Below are 26,971 nucleotides of genomic sequence, written 5' to 3' on the forward strand. Positions count from 1 at the left end.
AATATAATTAACATTGCCTGGTAGAAGAAAAATAGACAAACCAAAGGATGCTGGTAATTGCCCTACCTTTTAGAAGCTTCTTCATTTTTTGAAGCACTTGTTTCTTTACTACCTGTGAAAAAACCACATACCAAATAAAGGTTAAGAGGATGCCAATAGCATCTGAGGCAGAGCCCTGACCAAATAAAGCAAATTAATTTTTCTTTCCTTTTTCCATACATGTCCTTCATGGCATATAACTTTATATTTAAGTTAAGGAACCAGTTTTTTTTTTTTAAACTATCAAAAAGGAAACACTGGGTAATATCATTCTTAGGTAAAGGTGCAGAAGGATTTTATTCTAAATGGAGGGAAAAAGCACAGTTTTAAAAACAATAATCACATCCCTAAAATGGGGACAATCTAAGGATAGCCTTTGATATTCAAATGGTTCCTGAATATCAGTGGTGACAAATTAAAACAGAAAGAGATCACATTTGTCAAATATTGACTTAGAAAACCTCAAATTAACATTATCTATGTTATCCTGTGTTTTTGTTTATTTTGTTATTTATTTCCCAATTATATTTCAATCTGGTTCAGGCCTCAAGAGTGTGGCACATAAAGTCAAGAGATGTGGAAAAAGGAGGGCTCCACCATTCTTGCAGTATAACAGAACAGGGAACAACAGAGAGAGCATTTTGATTTTGTCTTTCTCTTCTTCCCCAATGGTGTCTGATGCGTATGTAATGAGAAGTTAATAAACAAAATTTCAATTTAAAGTTAGGTGGACACAACATGAAGTATTTACAGACAACGAGACTAAAAGGATGAGAAAGTTTGGTTTAGAAGAGATTAGATGTGCACAATTAGAGGGGAAGAGATCAGAGGTGTGATCTACATGTGATTCAAAAAACCCAGCTTCCCAAGGTGCAGTAGGTGACTAGATAGTGGTCTTTAAAAAACCCAACGGATTTAGGGACCTGAAAATGGGAGCTTCAGGACGGGGCCACAGGAGAATTAGCTGAAGAAGTGGGGACAGTCAGCTTGGAGAAGAGGGGAACTTGGGGTAGTAGAGGGTCAATGATATCTGCTTCACATGGAAGAGGAATTAGCTTTGTTTGGCCATAGGAGAGGGACCTTAAGAGAACACATTTACAATTGAAAACTGCAGAAAGGAATTGTTTAGGCCTTAACTAGGAAGTGTCCTAGTGCTCAGATACCCAGAAGAGGCTCTTTCCCGAGCTCCAGGCCTTCAAGCCAGGGAAAGCATAGAGGCTGGTCTTTCAGAAAGCCTTAGGCTGTGTAAATGTTTCCTTACTCTCCAAGGCTCATTTCTCCCCCTTCCACTTAAGGTGCAACATCTTTGAAGGCCTAATTCAAGTTCTATCTCCTCCATGAAGACTTTCTTGGCCTGAAGTTGGCCAAACTCAGAAGAAAAGGCCTTGTAGCACATCACTGAACCTCTCTGCCTTGCTTTCCTCCTCTGTAAAATGGGATGAGAATGAGAGCTCCCCGACACACTTGCCCTCCCCCTCGTGTAAGGGGATGAACTGTTACTATTTGTAAAACTCTCCATACCTGCGATTACTGGCCTTCACTGGAGCCCACAAAGAGCTTGACTTCTCTAACTGGGTCCTTCCGGAGAAGTGGGGATGCCCGCTGTCCCTGGGGTGCCAGGTGACTCCAGGTGGCCACCCCATATTCAGAGCTCTCATTTCCCTCTCAATCTGGCCCCCCTCACAAGCTATCCAGAATTCTCCATCACCATCCCACCCTCTTTTTCACTAAAAACAGCACCCAAACAAATTACTACATGGACAGGACCAGACAGGTGTGAAGTGACTGTGGTCAAAGAGATTCACACCTGGGGAGGAATGACTAATCTGCTTGGCCCAGGCAAAAGGGCCCAAATCCTGAACAATCTCACAAAGGCCAGAGCCTTAGGTCCCCCTCAGTCCCGGTGAAGAGCTCTCCGTCCTCTGGGCCTCCAGCTGACCTGTGTCTGACATCCTGGGCCAGACAGGGACAGACCCCCACCTCCCCACTCCCAGGTTATACAACTGACAGGTTGAAGGAAACAGTGAGAGAGCCCCTGGCCGGGCAACGCCCTCAGTCCTGGGAGGAGAGAAGGGGGTCGGACTCTGGAGGGCCCATCCCTCTGGCACTCCCACTTAGGAACTGTCCTGGACTCTCCGGATGGAAGGAGTTGGACTCCGAGCCCGGGAGGCTCTTCCAGAGGGAGACCTAGGATCCCACCACAGCCTTACGGACCAGGGAAGGCAGGAGGCCAACCAGGGGGTGACCCCTTACACAGCCCAGCTTCTAAAGGGAGGAACCCTCTAAAAGTGGGGAGGCCACTCTCAGAGGTCCCAGTGTTTTCTGGGGAAGAAGAGAGGGGGCCTCCAAGGGATGGGGGAGGCTCAGCCGCTTTGGTTCCACGGGGAGGAGAGCTCCTCTTTCCAGGGGTAGGTTCCTCTCTGGAGCACTGCCTGATCCTCTGTGGGGTGGGAGGAGGATCCCCATTCTTCAAAGTGGAGACCTCTCTAAGAGTCTTCACTCTCTAAAAGAGAGGTCCCTCTAAGGAACCCCCTCTACCAAAGTGGGGTCCCCCATCCTCTAGAGGAGTTCTCTCTCTGAGGGTCCCCATCCTCTAAAAAGGTTTCCTTCACTAAGGAGGCCTCATCCTCTAGGGAGATTCCTCTAAGGTGGATCCCCAGTCTCTAAGGGGATTCCTCTCTCTAAGGAGGATCCTCTAAGGAAGTTCTCTCTACGGGGCCCCCAGCCTCAAAGGAGGTTTTTCTCTCTAAGGGGGGTCCTGCAGAGGGCTGAAACTGTAGGACTGATTTAAACAAGGTGGTAACTCAGTGGAATAGATGAGACAATGGTTATCTGGTTTAGTGCGGTGATCAGTAGTTCTCTAGTTCAGTATGATTGGATTAATCTTACAACAATCATGGTTCCCTAGAGATAGAATGACTGGCTTGTACTCAGTATGAAGAATGGATGTAATTGTAATAGAGTGTTTAAGAGGCCACCGTCAGACCTCAAGGACTGGGACAGACAGACTGGGAACAGAGGGGAGCTCCGGGACTCAGAGACCGGCGTGGCCTCCCCCACAGGAACCAAGACACATTCTGGAGGACCTCCAGAAAGCTGGGGAATTTGGACTTTATCCCTGCTACTCTCCTGGTGATTACTTAGCTGAAACAAAGGCTGGTCCAAAGACCTCCAGAAAGCCAATCAGAACACTATAGAGTCCCATCCTCTAAGGAGGTCCCCCATCCTCTATAGGGGCGCTTCTCTCTAAGGAGGACTCATGCTCTAGGGAGATTCCTCTCTAAGGTGGACCCCCAAAAAAGGGGATTCTTCTGTCTAAGAAGGATCCTCATCCTCTCTCTCTAAGGGAGGCCCCCAACCTCTAAGAAGGTTTCTCTAAGGAGGGTCCCTCTTTAAGGGGGTCCCTAAGCTCTAAGGAGAGCCCCATCTTTTAAGGAGGTTCCTCTGAGGGAGTTCCCATTCCCTATGGAGGTTTTTCTCTTTAAGGGGGCCTCATTCTCTAAGGAAGTTCCTCTCCCTGAGGAGGGTCCTCATCCTCTAAAGACGTTCCCTCTCTAAGGGGGTCCCCATTCTCTAAGGAGGTTCCCCTCTCTGGGGGGTCCCTATCCTCTAAGGAGATTCCCCTTCCTAAGGGGGCCCCCATTCTCTAAGGAGGTTCCTCTCTCTAGGGGGGTCCCCATCCTCTAAGGAGATTTCTCTTCCTAAGGGGGAATCCCCATTCTCTAAGGGGGGTCCTCATCTTCCGAGGATGGCCGCGTCTCTAATGGGAGTTTTCGTAGCCCCTCTCCCACAAAGGGGCAGATCCCCCGTGGGACGACGTCCGTGGGCCCCGATTCTCACCTGCGCCTTTGCGAGCGGTTCGAGAGCTCCGGTTCCGGGAGCCGCCACGGGGCCGGGGCTTCAGCTCGTCCTCCATGACGGCCGCAGCAGCGTCTCCTCCTCCTCCTCCTCCTCCTTCTCCTCCTCCTCCCAGAGCCGCCAGGGACTTGTGTCAGGGGCGGGGCCTTAGCTCGTCCGCCATGACGGCCCCGCCCCCGGTCCTCCCCCTCTTCTCAGAGTCGCCAGGGACGTGTTTTAGGGGCGGGGTTTAAGCTCATCCGCCATGACGGCCCCATCCCGGGCCCGCCCCAGACTCCTCCTCCTTCTCCCAGAGCCGCCTGGGATGCGCGTTTGGGGCGGGTATCAATCATCATCAGTGACGTCATCACAGGCGCCTCTTCCTCCTTTCCCCACGTCGGGACCGGGGAGGTAAGACAGGGGGCGGGGTCAGGGCGGGACCCCAGCTCCACAACCATTGACTGTCTCACCGGGGGCTCCACCTCCCCTCTTGCCGTGGGGCAGGATGGAGGCGGGGTCAGAGGCAGGGTCTCAGTTCGTCTTTCAAGACGACCACGCCGCCAATCCCTCCTTCATCCCCTCCTCCAATCCGCAGCCTGGAACGCACTGAATATATAGGTACAGCATGGGAAGAGATCAGGGGCGGGATTTCGGCACTTCCGCCATTGGCTGCTCCACTTCCTCCTCGCGCAGTGTGGGGCGGGGCTAGGGCGGAGCCGGGGCGGAGCCTCGACGAGGCCGAAGCTGTGGAGGAGGCCGAAGCCGGACTGGATAGTGTTGGGTCAGGTAGGCGCAGGTGGCGGCAGCGGCGGTCGGGTGACTGGGGAGAGCGCCGGACGGGGCTTTATCCTCGAGCCCGCGGCTTGCTCTGGGTAGTCTTCAGACTCGGCCCAGCCCTAGGTTCCGAGGGTGTGGACGGGGCGCATCCGGGGCACGCGGTTTTGAATGTCGGCTGAAGCATCCATCGGAAAGGGCGCAAAGGCGGGATTCGCGGGCACTGCCAGCCACGGGACCTCGGACAGGTCATTTCAAACTCTGCTCCTCAGTTTTCTCCACCTGTAAAAATGGGGAGGGTCACTCACTACGACTCGAGGTGCGGGACGCCCGCCCTTGGAGGATTAGGACCGGTTGGCCTTTTCTTCGGGTCTGGAACACAGTAGGCGCTTCGTTGCCAAGAGTCGAGGGTCTGGCACACAGTAGGCGCTTCGTTGCTAGGGGTTGAGGGCCTAGCACACACTAGGAGCTTCAGAGCCCAGGTCAGGTGTTGATCACCCGACATTGATGGGGTTGACCGCTATCGTAAAAGTTTTTTGTTTTTGTTTTTTTGTAAAGCCTCTATTCAATTTCCCTCTTCTCCAGCTCTGCGGGATTCAGTTTCCTGTTCTGTAAACTGAGAGCTGGTCATCAATCGGCCTGATGATCCTGAAGCCAAAGGAAGGGGGCCATAGGGAAGAGAAGAGAAATAGATCCCTGGAAGACCAAGACTAAATAGGTTTTTTCTTTTGCCTAAGCATTCTCAGTGCTTGAACCTTAATCAATCCCTTAATCAATATTTGTTGGATTGAGTGCTGTGGCTTCAGAATCCCAGAGCCCTCCCCTAGTGCTGGTGGGTGATGAGGACGCCCTAGGTGATTTCTAGGGCTTCTTCCACATCTGAGCCTATGACCCTGAGAGTGACCATGTCTATGACATTAGAATAGTGGAATCTCCAATGGAATCCTACAAGTATAGAATTCAAGAATGATAAAGAAGCCCTTCCTCCCCTCAGTAGAGAGCAAAGCTTCTAAAACTGTGGATAGCCCTGAATTGAATGTGACAGTCATGAAATTATGATTTCTTATTAGCAAATGTTTGATTTATTTACCCTCCTATGTACTTTTAAATATATTTTAAATATATCATACCTCTATTAAATATATTGTACTATAATATATTTTATATTATATTATTATGCTATACATATGCTATATATAGTATTATAGTATATTTTATACTATTTTATATATCAAGGATAGTGTAAAAATTTCTCAGGTAAAAAAGGGATCATGAATGGAAAAAAGCTTAAGAAATCCTTGTATTAAGAACCAAAGTACTGAATTAAACTTGGGATTTCTTAGTGATTAGAGTGAGGAAACAGCTCCAAAAAAAAAAAAAATCCATATAAATATGTCAGTATAGAACCAGAAAACTTAGAGGATATAAGAAAGGTTCATTTTAAAAATATCAACACCTATTTTTTTTTATCATCTTGAATATTTACATAGACTGCTAAAGTTCTATGATGACTTTGCTAAACTCTTAAAATTATCTCATATTCTTCATAATGCAGAAGTATAATTACATATACCATCCCTTAATGTAATAATAAAATATCTGCATTTGTTAATTGCAGTATTTGGAGGCAGTGTGATTTCAGGCTTAAGGCCAGAGGCTCCTGCAAAACTCCGGAGTGAGGCTGAACTGGAGTAAAATGTAATTGGGGAAGGTTTAACAAAATACAAGACAAGAACAATACAATAAAGTGGTTTTCCAATGTGGCCTGGAAAGATCCATTTCTATTTGAGTTTGACACTCCCAATGTAGAGTCACACTCAATCCTGGAGTCCCATCTCCTGGATTCACATTCCATTTCAGCTATGAGATCACTTTACCTTAAACAACTTCAGTTTCCTGACCTGTAAAATGAAAATAATAATAAACCTACCTCACAAGTTGTTGCGACAATCAGATAAATAATGTAAATAAGGTATGTTGTAAACATTAAAGCAGGCTATGTCAATAAGAGCAATGATTTTATTTCTAGTGTGTCTCTACAGTAAAGCTGAAAGAAAAGTCCAAAATTCAGGAATGGCTGTGGAGGAACTTCAGGCCATAATAAAGAGATGTGTAAGTCTTTTTCTTTGAACAAAAATAAGCCACTCCCTTTCATACTGTAACTCATGTGTACAAGAGAACACTTTGTACAGGACAATCCAGTTTTCTCTTGAGTAGTGTTGCTTTTCCCCCCACTCTGAGAATAGATGCAGTGGATGTGGGAGTGGGTCAGTGGAGATACCAGATACCTATATTACTTCTCTAGCTTCCTGAATTTTAGTACATTGGATTCTGAGATAGTTTATTTGGATACTATTTAAGAAAGTTATTAGTTTTGCCTGTGTTATTTGTGTAGTGGGTGAAGGTCAAGACTAAAACAATCTAGTAATGATTTATTTCTATACACATGAAAATAAATGCTGACTTGCCTGATTTTGTTATTTTTTCTAAAGCAAATCCTAGAAGAGGAGGATTTCAAAGAAGAAGATTTTGGTCTTTTTCAGTTAGCAGGCCAAAAGTGTTTAGAAGAAGGGTACATTGCTCAGGTATTAGACATTTTAGAAAATGAAAAGAACAAGGTAAGTTCAACTGTTAATGTATAATTTTTTATACTTTATTAGATAGAGAAAAGTAGATACCCTGGATAATCCAGCCCAAATGTCTAATTGAGCATTACATAGGTGTTCTATTCTTAGAACCTAAGCTAATACCTAAATAGCTAATACCATGAGGGTACTTAGCTTAATAGCTTAAGTCTAATCTTCCAAGGTGATACACAAATTCACATCTTGATAAAGCAGGGTTTAAAATGGGATTCAGCTGAATTTTTTTTTCATTTTGCCAAGTGGAACTCTTTTAGTAACAATTTTTGCTATTTGCTTCATAAAAAAATATAAAACTTAATTAAGAGCAAGGGTTAATTCATACTTATGTTCTTTTTCCTTTTTTTTTTAAACTTGGGGATGGGTACCATTTTTTGGTGTAAGTTCTTCAGAGTTGTTTTGGATCATTGTATTGCTAAGAATCGCAAAGTCATTCACAGCTGATCCTCCTACAATGTTGCTGTTACTTTGTACACAGTACATTTCACTTTGCATCAGCTCACAGAAGTCTTCAGGTTTTTCTGAGCACATTCTGCTCATTTCTTATAGCACAATAATATTCCATCCTAATCGCATACACAGTTCAGTCACACTACAATTAATGAACATCGACTCAATTTCCAATTCTTTGCTGTCAGAAAAAAAGCATGCTTATGTTCTTGAACAAACTTGAAGGCAATTAGGTAAAGACTTTGATTAAAGCCTAGGCTATATTTTATAATTTTATTATGCAAAATATACCCTAGTTCCAATTTTCTGGCTATAGAGACTCATCCAAACAAAAATTAATATTGCATTATTTTATTCATATCAAGGATAGTCACTTGTGGAATAAAGAAAATAGATTGATTGTGAAAAAAATTTTAAATATAAGGCACAAATGTAACTGAAACAAGGGAGAGTAAGTGCAATGCTAGGAGAGAGTACAGTGCTCCAGGTAAAGAGCCACAAACAATCTGAGGAGGGAGACTGGGATAGAGGGTTTCAGAAAATGTTTCTTGGAGGACATGGTACTTGATTTGGATCTTGGAGGAAGGGAAGGACTTCAACTGACTTTGAATGGTGGGAGGGGAAAAGTCTGTTCTAGGTAGGGGAGGATGTTAAAGACGAGTAGAAAAGGGTAGGTTGTAAATGAGATATGAGAATCAGTATAATTCAGCCCAAAAGTGTGCATGTGTAAAGGAGGCTTTGATGGTCTGGAAGGGTAGGTTGAGGAGAATCTCAGAAAAAAAAATATTAACAATTTATCCTTCTAGTTGTCAATGGAGAGCTTTTTTTGAGTGATTGGCTGACATCATCAGAATAGTTAATTAGGAAGATTACTAGGGCAACAAAGGGAAGTTTGAATTGGAGGCAGAAAAACCAATTACAGACAATCGTAATAGTATCTTGGATCCCTGTGACAGTTTAGAGTTATACCTGCATGCAATAAAATACATAGAATTACAAAAGAAACCAATTATACTTAGTTATATTTTATTGAATACATTTATGTTGAAATACAATCAATTATATTGAAAACATAAAAAAAAGCTTAAGAACTGTTGGTTAGTTGAAAACAGATGAGGGCCTGAACTAGGGTGGCAAGTGAGAATGGGAAGAGAGTCATGCAAATGTGAGAGATGTGGTGGTAGAAATGAGGGAACATGCAGCTGGGTAGGTATGTCTCAGGGGAGTGTTATGGGAGCCACCTATTAGTGGCTGCTAGAGACCTCATTCTGGCCACAGAACAGATCCCTTCATGTGAGAGGATGATAATGATACAAGGCGACTGAGAGGCAGGTGCATTCTCTGACTTCCCTCCTCTTCCCTCAGATTTATTTCATTCCCAATCCACAAGCCACATCTGCTAATAAAGGCTGATTTGCAATTCCTTCCAGTGTGTTATGATTCACAGCTGTGGGGGCTTTTATCCACCCAGCCCTTAATGGTGTGCAGTTCCCTTTAATTCTTTATAGGTTTTCTGGAATTCACAGTTAGGCGTGGTCCTTAACTGGGGAGAAGAGCCAGTGATGAAGGCTGAGGGTACCATAATGAATAAAGACATCAGGGGAGGGATGGGATTTTTGGGAGGAAAAATGACAGGTTCAGTTTTGGGTATGTTGAAATTAAGCTTCTGGTGGGACAGCCAGATAGAGATAACGTTATTACATTATATTTTGTTATATTACGTTGTATTACATTATGTTATGTTCTATTACATTACATTATGTTCCATTCCATTCCATTATGTTACATTACAGTACATCATATTATTTTATATTATTAGTTCCTTCTGAGAGAACAAAAAGAATGAAGATGGGGAAAAGAATCCTTTAGCTGTAAAGAGGTCACTAGTCATCTTGGAGAAAACTGTTCCAGCATATCATTAGGAGTGAAAATAGATTGACATAGGATAAAAGCATGACTAGTGTGTGAGGAAGTAGAGACACCTGTTGTAGACTACTTTTTCTAGAAGCTTGGTAACGATGAGGAAAATGGAAGCTGATAGCTTGAAGGGGGTGTTATGATCAATGAAGGATTTGGGTTTAGGGTTTTTGCTTTTTTAGGACAGTGAGGGTCCAAGGAGGTTTGTGGCTTAAAAGCAAGAGGTTGAAGATGGATGAGAAGGGGATGGTTGATGAAACAGAATGCCAGAGGAGACTATGAGATCAAGTATACAGATAGATAGGGTATCTTGGCCAAGAGAAGAAATGTCTTTTCCTCCAACAGGGTAAGAAAAGAAGGCATATTATTGGGGTAAGGCCTTGAAAAGAGGCAGAGCTTCAACTTCTATTCTGTCACTTTTGGAAATAATTATGTCCAAAAAAATATTCCCTAAGATCCTGGGAAAATGCTCTAGTTCAGTCCTTAGTCTTTCCCCAAAAATCTTTTCTGTTTTACCAATTGATATATCTGATCCCTCATGGATTATATGCTCCCCTTTGACTTTCTGGACCCTAAGGGTCAGAGACCCTTCTTTTCTTAGTTATTAGGTGAGACATGGTTGGACTTAAAAAGCTCCAATAAGTTAAAGAAAATGAAAAAAACAAAATAAAACAGAATTACATCATGAGGATCAGTGACTCACATACATAAATATTTTCCATTTTTGTTGCTCTCTCAAGTGATTTTTGTTCAGCTTAGTCTGTTCTTGTCAGGAACTGGGATCCTCACCTTATTTGATATGATGGGACTTGGGACCTCTCTCCCTCTGAGGGATCCGGGCATGAAGGAGAGAATAAAAATGTAGAGGGAAAGGAAAACAGGGTCTTTTTGCATCATTTTCTTCATTTGGTCCTTGTATGGTTTTAAACTTGAGGCTTCCCTTTCACTATCCTTGTTGTTGCCCGTCATGAGATTTCTCCAACTTTTCAGTGTCCTGACTAAAACATGATGCCCAGAACTGGCCACCATACACAGGTGTGTTACAGCCAATGAAAAAGACAAAAGGACTATCACTTTCTTGTTCTGGAATCTGTGCCTAAGATTATATTAACCTTTTGCCCACCCAAGTCCCTGCTGACCCCCATTGAGCTTGTAGTCTACTAAAGCCTCCCTGTCTTTTTCAAACAATCTACCATCTTGTTCTTATGAAGGTGATTTTTTTTTTATTCCAAGTAGAAAATTTTGTTTTTCCTAGTGAAATTAATCTAATTTGATTTAATGTTCTAGCCTGTCAAAATCTTTTTAGATCCTAATTTTGTCATCCAGTCTATTAACTAACTTCTAGCTTTCTATCTTCTACAAATTTGATGTGTGTCGTCTGTGTTTTTTCCGAGTGATTAAAAACAATGCTCAATAACCCAATTCCTGGAGTCTTTTCCTGGAGACCTCCCCAACGTGACAGGGAACCAGTAATAGCCCTCTCTTGGAAGCCCTTGATTTGGAATTCATCTGGTTATATTATGGATTGGATTCACAAGAATAGAATGTGATCAAAAGCATTGCCACCATTGTAGAAACTTTTACAAAGAGAAATGAGATATTTGGTCTGACCTGGTCCTGATGGTGTCATGCTGGCGCTCCTCCTTAAACAATCACCAACCATCTTAGAATGATTCAGATCAAAATTTCCCCAGGAATTAGAGCCAAGCTCACTGGTTTGTATGTAGTGTGTAGATTTTATTCTCTTCCATTTTTTGAATATGTTATTTATTTATAGGAGTGTATGTATATACATATGTGTATACATATATACATATGTTATATTTTATATATATATATACACATAATATACATATCATAACAAATAGAAAATAGGGGACTAAAATTCAAAAAAGGCAACAAGTGCTGCTTTCTTACAAAGACTGGCAATGATGCCTTATGCATGCCTATTTGTCATTAGCTGACCTTTCTTGGTCTCCACTTTTGCTCTGTTATTTCTACTATTAAAATATGAACAGGCAAAGAAGCTTTAAGCAGCTCATCCTTCCCTTTCTCCTCTGTTGGAATCCTTACTAACTGCTAAGTAATTAGAGTTGATCTAATCTTACAAGAAGTTGTTTTGGCCAGAACCTGAAACAAGGTACTAAGTAGAACTAATTAAGACAAGGCTTGTGTTCACACCTTTACTCACTGGAGTCCACAAGTATGCTAGCTTCACAAAGTATGACCCGTCCACCAGGTCATCAAAATGTGGGTCCCGAGGCTGGCATTTGTCTGTAAGGCTAGGCCTGAAAAGGAATGGGGTTAGAAATGAGGAGGGAGACCAGTTGGGGTGAAACAAAGTCTCAATTTAATGAGTGAAGAGGGTCTAGTTAAATACATTTCTGAATGGGGGGTAGCAAAGTAAAGAATGTCACACCAGATGTGTGGCAGACATCCTGGAGCCTAATTGTTATCTTGCACCTGGGCTGATAGGGCCAATTTTTTGGGACACACATCATCTTGTCTCAGGAGTTTAGGGTGTATAGTTTGTTTACGATAAGGTTGTAGCTTCAGAATTTATGTGTGGGAAACTGCATTCTTCTTTAGCTCTCTGATTCCAAGGACATGGTCTCTGGCATGTCCCCCAAGGACATGGTCTCTGGCATGTCCCCCTTTTTTTTTATTTATGCACGGGTGGGAGGCCTGACTTAGGCTATGTGACCGGCCTCCGGTTGTGGGGAGCGAGCGTTGATACACAACCAATGTTACAATGTCTTAGTATCGCCAATCATTGGAAAGGAGGATGCATGCCACCAAGTGCTGTCTTAGGTCGTCGGGGTCAGCCATACCAACTCGGGGGTACGCCATGCCGAACCCTGTCTTAAGTGGGTGGCCTGACCTCTCGAGGTTGCCCGTCATGGCACTTGCGTGGTCTTACTGCCATGGCTCCAAAATTAAAAAATAATAAGTCAACCTCAAAGCATCCATCACCCGGGGTCACACTAATCCCGTCATTGGCTAGACCACTGCCTGCTGAAAGGGGGGGCATAGCCTAGACCTGACCCATCGGTACCAAGGCTCTTCTAGCAATTGGTCATTAAATCTCAGTGAGCCTCCGATGGGCTCTTTGATGTTGAGGTTTTAACAAAATAAGGGATTCTAAGACTAAAGCATCCAAATTCAATCTGAACTAGTGAGATAGGGGGTGGGGCAAAAGTGCTTAAGGCAAAGTGAATAGGAGCTAGGCATTCCCATTCTTTCAGGTATTTTGAAAAAATATATACCAGGTTCCCCAATGTTCTACCTCTTCCTTCCCCCTTTTTTTTCTCATGGAAAGGAATTATCGAATGACCATTGCCCATATAAATCCCAAGAGTGAATCAAAATCCCTATACATAACAGACTAATACAGTAGAATTTCCTAAAAATCCCTCAAACATAACAGCAATAATTACACAGTTTTAACAAATCCCATCCCAAATCTTAAGCACACAGTAATAGATGATCCAGGCAAGGTTTAACAGTCAGTCATCAACCATTCCCAAAGTCTCTTATATCAGTCCAAAGTACACTCGATGCAGAGTCCAGTCCATGGTCTCATGTACAAACTGCTGCTTCAGGCTGTGAAGTGATAGGAGGCTCTCATTCCATGCAGAGTGGGTGTGTGCCATGGTGACAATCAAAGCTGATCAAAGCTGATCCAAGTTCCAGAAGCAAACCAATATCTGTAATTTGACCAAAATCTAGAGCAAAAACACAAATCTAGCACAAAGATTAGATCAGTCTCAGATAGAAAGACTCAGTTCATCAGGTTGCTGCAAAACATGAGGAGGCCAAAGTGAATTGTTCCCTATGTGAAGAAATGAGTTTGCTTTATAGGCCAAGCAAACGGCTGCAGTCTTACAGACCATTATTAATTGTCCTCTTATGTAGAAACCTTAAAGAAATAAAACACAAATATCCAGTAACAGACAGATGACCAGGTGAAATACTCATTTGCCCAAGCATTTAGGATACAATTATTACATATGACCAGACTGAAAATAGAAAGGCATAACATAATTGAATTGCATTAACAGTTTCTATTGACTATTGCTCTGATCAGAGAGATCAGTTACAAAAGGAAAAATGCAAGAACATAACTATAACATAACATAAGCAGTTGAGTTTTAACAGCTCATCAATCAATTGTCCCAGTAACTGTCAGAGGGTGGAGCTTTAGAACTCCCAAACAGCATTAGCTAATTAACTCTAAGCCAAAAACTTTTACCTCCAATAACAGATGTCATTAATCAAATTTCTGATAACTCTTAAACAATTATTTATCATAACCTTGTAGTAATAACAGAAAGAAATTTCTTCTCAATAGGTTCACAACTTAGAATAATTATCATATCTGGGTAGATGTTACATGAGTGAACATTATACATACAAATCATTTTGCTTTTAAAAATACCCAATACATAGAAAAATATCCCAAATTGCATATTGTCCATAACAAAAACATTTTTAAAAGGACAAAGAAAAAACTATTATGTTCAGAGGCCCTTTAAATAACCTCAGAGTGACCCAATACAATCAATTTAAACTTATACAAAACACCCAATTCCACATAAAAGAATTCAAGAAGGTTTTTTTTAACATAGCAATTAAACTTTTAGAAATATTCGTACCAAAGTATGGATCACATTTATGACCATATTCCTCAACCAAGAAAATATGTATCAAGAAACAAATATTCAATCAATTAACTTAAAAGTATGTCCTTAAAAATCAGTTTGCTGAACTGGCTGTAATCAGATAAGAAAAAAAAACGGCAGTAACACACTCTAGAGGGGTGAGGGGAGGAGAGGATTCCACATGGCCACCCTTCCCCCACTCCTGCCCCCTGGAAAAAACTTCTCTCAGGTTCCCCATTCAAATTTCCTAATGGGGATCCTTTTCAAGATTTAACCCATCAGTTTCCCAATATCAGGTTTCTTCCCAAATTCACCCATTTCCAACTTTCTCTTTCCCCCTGACTACATACTTAAACAATCTCCTTAAAGAACTTTCCTATCAGATGCTCCTGATGCTACTGTAAAGTAGCATAAGACAGTAGAGGTGGATGGCTCCCTCCCCCACCTCTTTACCTACTCCCAAAAGTCTTTCACCTTCCTTAAATCATGCAAACCTCTAATTGCCCCTACTAATCAGTCTTTCCTAAATCACCTGCATTCCTCTTTCCTTTTTCCTTCAAAAACCTGTAAGATTCACACTATAGTGAATAGTCCAAACCTCCAAAAACCCACATATGTCCAGCAGAGCTGGTTTTAAAATATAACTTATGTTAACAAATAACTCAATATATTTCAGAAGGTAACAAACTGAATCAAACTAATACAGCTGTTTTTAAAAGTTTTTTTTCTTTTACCACATTCCTACTAACAGCTATTAGCATCTTATCTCCAGAGCTTTTTATTGCCCAGGCCAGGGTAAGCTTGAATTTTATTGCTCTTTACTCTAGTAGGCTTTTCCTTACTTACAAATTAGTACAACAGGTTAAAAGTTTTAAAATCACAAGCAAATTTTCAAACAACCAATCCCCAAATTTCTTAATCATTGTTCTTAAACTTGACAAAGCTTTTAAATCAGCAAAAACAGACTAGGGGCTGCATTTTAACTTTCCGAAATTCCAAATCCCTTTCAATCCTTTCTCTCACTTTTCTCCCTCTGTCTCACAGGCTGCTGCAGTCAGCCAGAGACAGAGACAGAGAGAGAGAGAGAAGGATTTTTCAAGCTTCTTGATATTTGCTAAGCCTGCACACAGAGGCTGAATCCTTATCTCTTACAAGTTTGCTAACTTTTTAACACAGACACACACAGACAGACATGGAGCTCCGTTTTAGTAAGCATAGTTGCAACGATGTTCTTAAAAATTTTTCCAACCAATAAAACAGACAAATCACACAGAACATAGAACACACATCACACAGACTACACAGTTACAACATTAAACAAACATATAACACATCTGGCTTCTTAACACAGGGAAAGCAAGCTGTGCAGGGGTGGGGTTTTTAATTTTTGTGAGTGAGGGGAGGTTATTCTTCAAGGGTCTCACTGCTTTGGGTAATTAATTATCGGGGCAGTAAGAAAGGGCAAGCTGTAAGGAGGTGGAATATACCCTGCAGCCTCACTTTCTAATTCACCAACGTCTGAGGCACTAAGGGCATTCTGAGTTTTTACAGGGAGTTTAGGTTGGGGGGCGGGGAAGACAGGGTATGCGAGATTGCCTTCTACGGGGGGAGTCCCTTCTTTGGGAAGCGGGGGGTAGATAGACTTGACGGGGGTGGGGATCTCAAAGATCCCTGACGGGGAATATTTACTCCTCTTTCTAGTTCCCATGAATGCGGCAGATGATTCACTCACCTTTCAGTTGCGGGGCTCTCTGTGGAGCGAGTCTGCGGGGCTCTCTGCGGTAGAGCGATCTCGTAGGGGTCCGGACGAACTTCTTCTTAACTCTTCTTAATCTGCCGGGCAAATGTTCAGCCTCGGGGCCCCACGTTGGGCGCCAATTGACCCGTCCACCAGGTCATCAAAGTGTGGGTCCCGAGGCTGGCATTTGTCTGTAAGGCTAGGCCTGAAAAGGAATGGGGTTAGAAATGAGGAGGGAGACCAGTTGGGGTGAAACAAAGTCTCAGTTTAATGAGTGAAGAGGGTCTAGTTAAATACATTTCTGAATGGGGGGTAGCAAAGTAAAGAATGTCACACCAGATGTGTGGCAGACATCCTGGAGCCTAATTGTTATCTTGCACCTGGGCTGATAGGGCCAATTTTTTGGGACACACATCATCTTGTCTCAGGAGTTTAGGGTGTATAGTTTGTTTACGATAAGGTTGTAGCTTCAGAATTTATGTGTGGGAAACTGCATTCTTCTTTAGCTCTCTGATTCCAAGGACATGGTCTCTGGCATGTCCCCCAAGGACATGGTCTCTGGCAAAAGTACACTTTCTACACCTCCCTTAAAGCTCATTGGGCCAGAGAGCATTATGGGAGAAAACCCATAATCCCATTCTCTCAGAAGAGGCATATAAAAGGCCAGCGATGAGGGATCTATGGCAGAATACATTTTTTCCTCTTGGCTGGCTGATCGCGCTGGACTCAAGAGGAACGACTCTTGTGCAGAGAACACTTTGATGGATTTCAGTGGAGCTACGCCAGAAGCCCTCTCTCCGCGGCAAATTGGTGGCTGGGCTCCCCAGAAGGAGATAAGAGAGACCTTCCATCTCTGTCTTGGTTGGAGGCAGAAGAAAGCAGAGTCAGAGGCTGAAGGACAGAATCTTTGGATTTGGAGACATCCGAAGGGCTCCAAGCCTCTAAACCGGCTGTGCTTTGAGAAGAACAAACTCCAACATTTGAACTCTAACATTTGGCGCCCAAGCGTGGGAATCAAGGACCCTACTTTCACTGAAGAAGTCTCCAGTGACCAGGAACTGAGTGAGTACAACCTTTTTTGGCTGAAATGGGACAGATCCTAGGTAAAGATTCTCCATCCCCCACTGACCGACCTATGCTCACTATCTATATAAATGGCCTACCATTGGAAGGATTGGTAGACACAGGTGCGGATCGTACAGTTATTAGAGGTGCCAGTTGGCCCAGTCACTGGCCAAAGATTAAAGCAGATACCTATATGTCTGGAGTAGGAGGATCAATAGCAGCTGAAGTTAGTGCTGCCCCTATGAGATGGACTTTTAAAGGCAAAACAGGAGTTTTTACTCCTTTTATAGTTGAAAAAATCCCCATCAATCTGTGGGGAAGAGACGTTTTACAACAATTGGGTTTAAAAATGAGTACTTCAGTTTTTTAAGCAGGGCTGCTGTTGAAGGCCTGCCAACACTTTCACCTGTTCCTATCCAATGGAAAACTGATACACCAGTGTGGATAGAACAGTGGCCCTTAAGTAGCGATAAAATTCAGGCCTTATTAGATATAGTACAGGAGCAGCTTGAACAAGGGCATTTACAACCTTCTCTAAGTCCTTGGAATTCACCAGTGTTCGTTGTAAAAAAGAAATCGGGAAAATGGAGGATGCTCACTGATTTAAGAAAAGTGAACGAACAGATGGAAACTATGGGAACTCTTCAGCCTGGACTTCCATCTCCTACTCAGCTTCCTAGAGAATGGCCTCTTTGGGTTATAGACATCAAGGATTGTTTCTATTCCATTCCTCTGGATAAGGAGGATATGAAGAGATTTGCCTTTTCGGTGCCCAGTGTCAATTTAGCTGAGCCTTATAAAAGATATGAATGGACGGTTTTGCCACAGGGAATGATGAACAGCCCCACTATGTGTCAAATGTATGTTGCTGCTGCTCTTGCTCCAATAAGAAAAGCATTTCCAAAAGTTATGCTATTACATTATATGGATGATATATTGGGATGTGCACCTGAGGAACAAATTCTAGAAGCATGTCTACAAAAAACCATAGAAACACTAAGATACTACAAACTTCATATCGCTACAGAAAAAATTCAAAGGCATGCTCCTTTTCAATATTTAGGATATGAAATATATCCTAAGGCACTTATACTACAAAAACTGTCTTTAAGAACAGAGAGGTTGAACACCTTAAATGATTTCCAAAAATTAATAGGAGATATCCAATGGATGCGTCCAGTATTAGGTTTAACTACCAATCAATTGCAACCCCTATATGACATTTTAAGGGGAGACACTGCTTTAAATTCACCACGCCGGCTTACAAAAGAAGCTCAAGAGACCTTGAGAGAAGTTGAACTGGCTTTATCCAATGTAGTTGAGAGAGTAACTCAAAAACCCTTGGAAATATCAGTTTTTGCTACGAAAGAAGCACCCACAGCAGTCCTTCATCAAGGAGACAGTGTGATAGAGTGGGTGAACCTCCCAGCACAACCAGAACAAAGCCTTACGCCTTACCCAGTGCTTGTGGCTAGAATTCTATTAAAGGCCATTAAGCGAGCAGTACAATTATCTGGGACAAGACCTGACAAGATATATACCTTCTATACAAATGCACAAATTAATGTATGCTGTGAAACCATCCCAGAGTGGCAGATTTTATTGGCCATGGCTCCAAATTTTACACATGGATCTCCATTAAAGATAACCAGACTACTGCATAATTGGCAATGGATTTTTGAGGAGAAGGTTTCTAAGGTTCCTCTTGAAGGACCAACCATTTTTACAGACGCAGCCAAACAAAATATTTGTGCTGTATACTCTCATGATCTAACCGTAAAAAGAGTAGTCAGAACTCCTTTTCAGTCCACTCAGCAGAACGAATTATATGCGATCATGCTAGCTCTCACTTATTACCCAGGCGACATAAATATAATATCTGATTCAGCCTATTCAGTAGGTGTGGTACAAAGAATTGCCACAGCCCAAATAAAATTTGCAGCTTCTAATATATATCAGCTCTTTAAGGAACTTCAAGAGCAAGTGAGAAAGCATCCAGGAAAGATTTATATCCTGCATGTCCATTCACATAGTGGACTTCCAGGTCCTATTTTTGATGGAAATTCAAAGGCAGATAGCCTTTTAACTATGTTGGCCAGTACGCCTTTATTTCAGGAGGCCCAGGAATCCCATTCTAAATACCATCAGGCTGCTCGAGCTTTGCGTTTACAGTTTGGGATTACAAGAGAAGAAGCTAGGAGCATAGTAAAAAGCTGTACAGCTTGCCTTCCCTTCCACGCTCCTACACTGCCTCCAGGGAAGAACCCTCGTGGTTTGAGACCCAATGAAATCTGGCAAATGGATGTGACCCATTATAAATCTTTTGGTCGTCTGTCTTTTATCCACGTTGTGGTAGACACCTTTTCAGGATTCACTTTTGCCATACCAGCAGCAAAAGAGACAGCCCGAGTGGTCACTGAATTCCTCATTCAAGCATTCGCAATTATGGGTGTGCCACAAGAAATAAAAACAGATAATGGACCGGCATATACCTCCAAACATTTTGAACACTTTTGTGCACAGTATAAGATTTTACACACTACTGGCATACCCTTCAATCCTCAAGGTCAAGCAATAGTAGAAAGAAGAAACAGAGACATTAAGACACTCCTCCAAAAACAAAAGAAAGGGGGAGCCACGGGTAACCCTAGAGAACTTCTACATTTAGTTCTCTATACCATTAATTTTTTAATCTTTGATAAAGATGCACTGGCTCCAGCAGACAGGTTTTATAACCCACCAGAAGAGCAGTGTCCAGTGCGAGCAGCTCCACTATCTTTAGATAATCGCCAGGTGATGTGGAGAGACCCAGAAAGTGGTGAATGGAAGGGACCAGATAGGCTAACTGCTTGGGGGAGAAGATTTGCTTGCATCTCTACAGGTGGAGAAGGAATCAGATGGGTGCCTACGAGCCGCATTCACCTTGTCCATCGCAGAAAGATGGAGCAGACCCTTGAAACAAAGGAGAAGACCCAAGAAATATCGGGTGGTTCTGTTGCTGATTGTGCTCACAAGAATTATTAGATTCCTGGCACATGAACTAATAGACAATGGAATCCTATTGGACTGTTTCTAGGACTTATGGACATGTGTAAATTTTCAGATTGATTCTTGTTATTTGTTACATTACTACTAGCCTGTGTTATATTGCTATGTGCTCATGTAAATTATGTATAATGCCTCCCATATTAATGGATTTATGTATACCATGTATATCTGTTACAAAGTTCTGGCCCATATTGATGGATTTATGTGTACCCCCTCAGAAACCCCCTATGTTTTAAAACAAAAGAAAGGGGGAGATGTTGGAATCCTTACTAACTGCTAAGTAATTAGAGTTGATCTAATCTTACAAGAAGTTGTTTTGGCCAGAACCTGAAACAAGGTACTAAGTAGAACTAATTAAGACAAGGCTTGTGTTCACACCTTTACTCACTGGAGTCCACAAGTATGCTAGCTTCACAAAGTACACTTTCTACACCTCCCTTAAAGCTCATTGGGCCAGAGAGCACTATGGGAGAAAACCCATAATCCCATTGTCTCAGAAGAGGCATATAAAAGGCCAGCGATGAGGGATCTATGGCAGAATACATTTTTTCCTCTTGGCTGGCTGATCGCGCTGGACTCGAGAGGAACGACTCTTGTGCAGAGAACACTTTGATGGATTTCAGTGGAGCTACGCCAGAAGCCCTCTCTCCGCGGCAAGTTGGTGGCTGGGCTCCCCAGAAGGAGATAAGAGAGACCTTCCATCTCTGTCTTGGTTGGAGGCAGAAGAAAGCAGAGTCAGAGGCTGAAGGACAGAACCTTTGGATTTGGAGACATCCGAAGGGCTCCAAGTCTCTAAACCGGCTGTGCTTTGAGAAGAACAAACTCCAACATTTGAACTCTAACACTCCTCCCCAGTGCTTCCTTCCCTTCAGCAGCCGTTCTCTCAGAGGCTCATTAAAAAAGCTTTCTAAACATTGGTCTTGTTTCTGTGATGACTCAGGTTGGGCAAATCTTCTTTGGGAGCAAAGTGCTTCCTCATATGTGCAATAGGCAAACATTTAAATCGGATGAAAAAGAGCCCTGGCAATTGATATCTTGGCAAAGAAAGGGAAAAAATGTTCTTTATGAATTTAAGCACTTGCCATCCTTGAATGCTTTATCACTTTGGCCCTTCACAGCAGCTAACAGAAATCTCTCTTTTATTTTCACAGCATTGTTTGTTTATTTCAAAAGAAAAAAAAAGAAAAAAGCATTGCCATGTGCACAGAACATGAGAGAGAGGATTCAAAATATGAGACAATAAAATTTCCATTTCAAGAAAACCTATATATACTTTTTTTATTCTTTTCTCCCCTTTCCTCCCCTAAGTCAACATATATTCAAGTAGATATATTTTTACACATACACACACATACATACATATATGTGTGCATATATAGATACATATATACACATACATACATATATATGTGTGTATATATATATATATATATATATATATAAAATCATACACAAGCAAAGAGTTTTAACTCTATATTTTGTAAGGAAAACCGAGGGCCAAAGAGGATCCCATAATTACTTGGAAAGTCAGTGATGAAGCTGCATGTCCGTAGAACTTTTTCTTATTTATAATAATTTGAAGACAGTACTAAGAATAACCGTATTTGAAAAGCATGCCAGGAGACTCTTGTAGCTAACAGATTTTTGCCACATTACCTCTGACAATATTTTTTTCAGGTTATCATTAGGAGTATGGGTTGGAATCTTGTTGGCCCGGTTGTTAGATGCTTTTTATGTCACAAAGAAGAAGTTGATAAAAGAGAAGAATGCTTGAAAATGCTTGATTTGCTGGTAAAGGTAAGTTACTGAATCTTTGTCTTTCTGTAATACTCATATCGTTACTGTTATTTGGTAGGAAATCTTGCCTATCAAAAGATTTATAAATAGGGTGAATTTGGCTCCTTTTTGCTTGGTTTGGTTTTTTCAGCAAACTCTCTCTTGTGGGAGAATCACAGAGTGGGAGGGAGGAGAAGAACTTTTAGGTCAACGAATTATTTTTTCAGTGAGAAAACTGGGGCCCAAAATAATGATGAGCCAAAATTTCTTGGTTACTTGGGGCCACACCCGAGACTACAACCAAAGCATCCTGACTCCCAGGACTTTCCCACTGTAATTGCTGTCCTAGCATGATTAAAAATAGGAGGGGAAAATAGGAAGAACTCACTCAAAGGACCAGGATGAGGAGGAGACATTATGCCATGTGAATATTGGTTGAAGGAAATGGCAGAATTTATCTTGGAAAAGAAGAAATGCATTTATGAGCTTGCTTTGTTTGGTTTTGGTTTTTGGTCCAGATCTATGATAAGCACTGTGGTGGGTGCCTCCACATGTGGAGCCCCTCTGCTAAAGCACATCATCTGCTCTTCTTCACCTTACAACCTCAGGGGGATTGTCTGGGAGCTGGGAGGAGTCGGGCAAGACTGGAAATTGGCTTCTTGACTTCAGATCATCCTTGATTCTGTGATCCCTCAATGCTTCTTGGGCTGTTTGTGTGTCTTAGGGAAGGGGAGCTTCCATTGTTCTGCTCAGCTCAAGGCCTAGAATTGTACGAAAATTTTAGGGAGGCAGATTTCCACCATAAGGACAACTTTCTTATTAGAGGTGTCCAGAATTGGAATGGGCCTTCTCTTCCCAGAATGGAGCAAGGGAGTTCATCATTGGAGGACTTTCAGGGAAAGCAGACTGATGCTTTTTATGTTGTAGGTGGGATATCTTACATGCGAAGTGGTGAAACTCAGGGATCTCTGAGGTTATTTTTTTAGGAAAAATAGGAAGCAAACTACTAGTCAGGATGGAACTGGGAGCTAATGGAAGGGAGGAGGGCTTCAGTGTCCTTTTGGAAAGGTTGAGAGAGCTCTAAGAGATTAGCAGGGCAGGTTCTCTGTAAAAGCCTATTAATGTAATGCATGAACGACCTGGGAAAGGCCCTTGGGAGGACAGGAAGCCAGTTACATGGCCAGGGGAAGGAAAGCACTGTTGCTTCTCATTAGCCATCAGAGAACCCTTGTGCCACAAGGTTAGTGAAGGCACAAGGGAGGGCCAAGCAGAAAAGTAGAGTTTTTGCTGGTAAAAAATCTCATGGGAGAGAAGTCTGTGTTGGTATGCGTTCGGGGCTGGGCCCCCTGATGGTGAAGAGCTGGGTGCTGGGAACCCCGGCACCTTCAGGAAGTCTGGAGAGGGGGGAGAGTTTGAGAGAAGGCTCCTGTCCGGAGGTCAGCCCCCTCCTCCACGCCCTTCCTCTCTATCCTAGAGGGTCTGTCTGTGAGGTAAAGAGCCCCTTTTCTTTTGTTTCCCCTGGATGACTTAGGAACTCTCACTGGGCCTTGCCTAAAAAAACGCAGCCTTGCCCAAATAGAGATATTTTGTGTCAGCTTTGTAACAACAGTTGCTGCTGAGGAGCCACAAGTGAGTCCAGAGGGGAGAGTTCTAGATGTAGTCAGGAAGACCTGAGTTCAAGTCCTACCTTAGATATTTACTATTGGTGTGATCCTGGACAAGCCATTTAACCTCTTAACTCAAAATGGGGATAATAATAACACTTACTGTTATTTGGCTTGTTGTGAAAATCAAATGAGATCCATGTAAAATGCTCTACAAGTCTTAGAGTGCTTATAAATGCTAGTTGTTATTTGCAAACAGTGTCTATGGTCTTGCAAAGCTGCTTTTATAACCAAGGGGCTTTCCGGTTAATGTCTCGCAGCTCTGCCATCCAAAGGAGCTGCTTTTGGGTTTACTTGAACTGGTCGAGGAGGCCACTGGAAATCAGATCTCTGAAGTCCTCCTTCTCTTACTTGAGCCACTACAGACAGGTAATGAACATTATGATGTCAATGCACTATGATGATTTTAGCTGTGTAATTATACTTGAACAAAAAGCAAAGCAAAAGCATGCTTTTACCCAATAGTTTCATTAAACATAACTTAGCTAATCACCTTAGTCTTAGACTTATAGAATTAAGGACAGACCAGGTATCAATTTGAACTGAATAGAATATTACCTTATACCCCCACCCTTATCTAATAGGATAAGGTACGTAGATTAATAGGAATGAGTAAAGAGGGGGGAGTATAAGGGAGGCATCCTTGGATGGAGGGGAGGTTAAGTAGCAGCAAGACAAGTTAATCATTTAGCAAGAATTGGAAATAAGTGATCTACACAAACATAATAACAATGATCAGGAGTAGAATTTAGTAGAAAAGAAAAAGTAGGGATAGTAATCATTGATCTTAGACTAAGTCATAGTTAAAAAAAGATTGAAAAGAGATAAATCTACATTATATGTCAACCACATTAATATTGTTTTAGATTTATGTGGGTAGGTGCTCACTTCTTCACCTATTTAAATTTCCAGATCCCTTCACAACCCAACTTAGGCACCACCTCCTGTAGCAGGCACTTTCTCATTCTTTCTTTTGTGACAGGCTCTCCCCCAATGATTGTATTTTGTTTATCTATGTAGAAAGTAAGCTTCTTGAGAACAGGAACTGTTTCCTCTTTTGTGTTTATCTTCTCAGCATCTACTCATGGGATAGAAAGTCAATGCTTGTTGAATTAAATATGTGCCTTGTATGTACTAGGAACTTGATGCATTTATACAGATGATCCACTTTTTATTTTATTTTCTGCAACTTCCAGCTTTCTGTCATAACTGTAGCTCCCTATCTATAACCTTTGCACATGTATATGTATCAGGAATAGTCTGCCTACACAAATTTTTGCATTTGCAATGTATAGCTGTCCTTATCTTCCTAGTGGTGGATGAAATTTCCCAAAATTCACAATTGTTGTCCCAGCAATCCTATACTAGATCCTATTGCTGAGGGAACTGGTATGTGAGCTATTTCTTCAGCTTCTTCATTGAGGATGTGCAGGCAGAAGTGTTCAGTGGAGATACACCAAGGCATAATATCATAAATGATAGAGCTCAGAAGTGAAGAATGTCTGGCAAAAGCCCAATGTCCAATGATTGAATTTTATTTTAAAAATGGAATGTTACTACATGATTTCTTTCTTTTTTAAAAAAATCCTTTGTTCCAAAAAAATTTTTTAGCATCCAAAGTCTCAGAATTTTATTTTCTCCCAGTTTCATATGTTACATGATTTTTTAAAGCTACATTTTCTTGAAATTATAGAGTAAACTTTATAAAGAATGAAAAATTAAGAGTGTTTTAAGTAAAGGAAAATGCTACTGAGAAAAATGATCTTTCATAAGCTTTTCTAATTTTTAACTTAATTGTTATAAATGATGATTACTCAGTGAATCCTAAAACCAAATAATCCGTCAGCCTGTTCTGGCCAAGATAAAGCTGGCCCTCAGCCATTTCTGGCTTATTGTCCTAAATGGGGGTACTGGGTGAAACCTCCTCTGAATAATGGGTGTATCTCTGTTTTATAGTGATTCAGAAACTTCACAGCAAGAAGGCCTATTCAGTTGGATTAACCCTGTCAACCTTGTGGAGCCAGCTTTCACTTCTCCCTGTTCCTTACACGAAAGAACAAATACAAAAAGACCAACATGGTCTTGGGCAGTGTTGCAAGGCCTTGGTCACATTTACTAGGCCTTTTGTGGAAGAAGTTGTTAAAAACAAAGGTCATCCCCTGGAAAACAGTAAGGAAGAACTGAAGGCAGAGCTGCTGAAATTGTAAGTGTGTGTTGTGTGCTGGGAGCATCTGGCCGAGAGCTGTGTGTGTTAAGAGGCTCTAGATGGCTGTGGACATGGCTGAGCTTTTAAGTGTCAGTGAGTCCGAAAACAGTGCTGAACTCAATGCTGCTGTTCCAGTTAACATATGTAATGTGGCTAAAACAAATTCAGAACCCGTCAGCTCAGATCAGTCGTGTTTATTAATACAAGCGATGAGTTTCTGTATAATGATTTCATGTTTACAAAGTCCTTTTTCCTTTTTTATGACAACAACACTTGGGTGCGAGTCCTTTTATAGATGGGAACACTGAGGCAGAAGGTCACATAGCTAATAGGTATCAGTCAGAATTCAAAGTCGGGTGATTGTACTCGTTCCACTAACCCTCTTTAATACTACTTGTCCATTTGTCTCTTCTCTGATCTCTGAGGTGGGGAATCTTGAGACAATGGGTTTAGTTCATCCTCTTTGAAAGCAGTCCTAAACTTTCTATCACCAAGATTGAAAATCAGACAGTGAGGAAACATCCAGGAGTGCTTACCCAAGGGATGATCCAGAGATCTCTTAATGATGGCCTAGACCAGACTTAGAAATGAACCTTTCCCTCTGGGGAACTATGAATGTGGAATAAAGCCTAGACTGACAGACATGCTTGATGTGATGGAGTGAGAATTTTTCCTGAATTTGGAGGAGTTTTTTCCTTTTTTGATTTTTATTGTAGATCAAGTTACACTTGGCAAGATGGGGGAGATAGATTTGGAAAAACAATTTTAAAAGTTTAGTAAATGAGATAAATGAGCACAGAGAACATATCCAGGTTGAATTCAGTGAGAGATTGTCCCCCACTCTTTCTGACCAAAAGATGGTCATATAATACCTATGTGGGTTACCAGATTTTTAAAATGTGTGATGTTAGTCCAGATATAGCTATAGAATAATCAGAGATTGCTATTTGGGAAGTTTTATGTTCAAGTTGCTTCCTCCTTTTTTTTTTTTTTTTTAAATCTTAGTTGTTTCAAAAGTTTGAAATATCCCTTGCTGACAGCACAGTTTATTGAGGTGCTTGAAGAAAATGAAGAAGATCCTTTAAAATCTTTTGCATCTGAAATAATAGTAAGTACAATAAGATTTGCTTGCCTGTTACAAAACAAATTTTTTT

General features: G+C 41.8%; 2 protein-coding genes across 4 annotated transcripts in view; one reads left to right on the forward strand and one right to left on the reverse strand.

Annotated features, from left to right (window-relative positions):
- The window catches only part of RPAP2 (RNA polymerase II associated protein 2), an 81,113-nt gene extending 76,957 nt beyond the window's left edge, over positions 1–4,156 (reverse strand). The window contains exons 1-2 of the mRNA XM_051999999.1: positions 3,880–4,156; positions 67–112 (exon numbers count right to left, since the gene is read on the reverse strand). Of these exons, the coding sequence (XP_051855959.1) occupies positions 67–112; positions 3,880–3,955 (122 nt within the window). The 5' untranslated portion in view covers positions 3,956–4,156. The remainder of the gene's footprint in view (positions 1–66; positions 113–3,879) is intronic.
- A 235-nt stretch (positions 4,157–4,391) lies between these two features.
- Positions 4,392–26,971, forward strand: part of GLMN (glomulin, FKBP associated protein) — a 54,107-nt gene continuing 31,527 nt past the window's right edge. The window contains exons 1-7 of one of the 3 annotated variants that reach the window (XM_052000000.1): positions 4,392–4,494; positions 6,680–6,762; positions 7,143–7,268; positions 21,849–21,968; positions 23,872–23,980; positions 25,568–25,814; positions 26,823–26,925. In XM_052000000.1, coding sequence (XP_051855960.1) covers positions 6,724–6,762; positions 7,143–7,268; positions 21,849–21,968; positions 23,872–23,980; positions 25,568–25,814; positions 26,823–26,925 — 744 coding nt within the window. In that variant the 5' untranslated portion in view covers positions 4,392–4,494; positions 6,680–6,723. Of the gene's footprint in view, positions 4,495–4,520; positions 4,663–4,687; positions 4,899–6,679; positions 6,763–7,142; positions 7,269–21,848; positions 21,969–23,871; positions 23,981–25,567; positions 25,815–26,822; positions 26,926–26,971 lie in introns of those variants that run through there. The other 2 variants (XM_052000001.1, XM_052000003.1) reach the window with 2 other exon arrangements.

The sequence above is a fragment of the Antechinus flavipes genome, chromosome 4 (genome assembly GCF_016432865.1).
Source record: "Antechinus flavipes isolate AdamAnt ecotype Samford, QLD, Australia chromosome 4, AdamAnt_v2, whole genome shotgun sequence".
Classification (NCBI taxonomy): domain Eukaryota; kingdom Metazoa; phylum Chordata; class Mammalia; order Dasyuromorphia; family Dasyuridae; genus Antechinus; species Antechinus flavipes.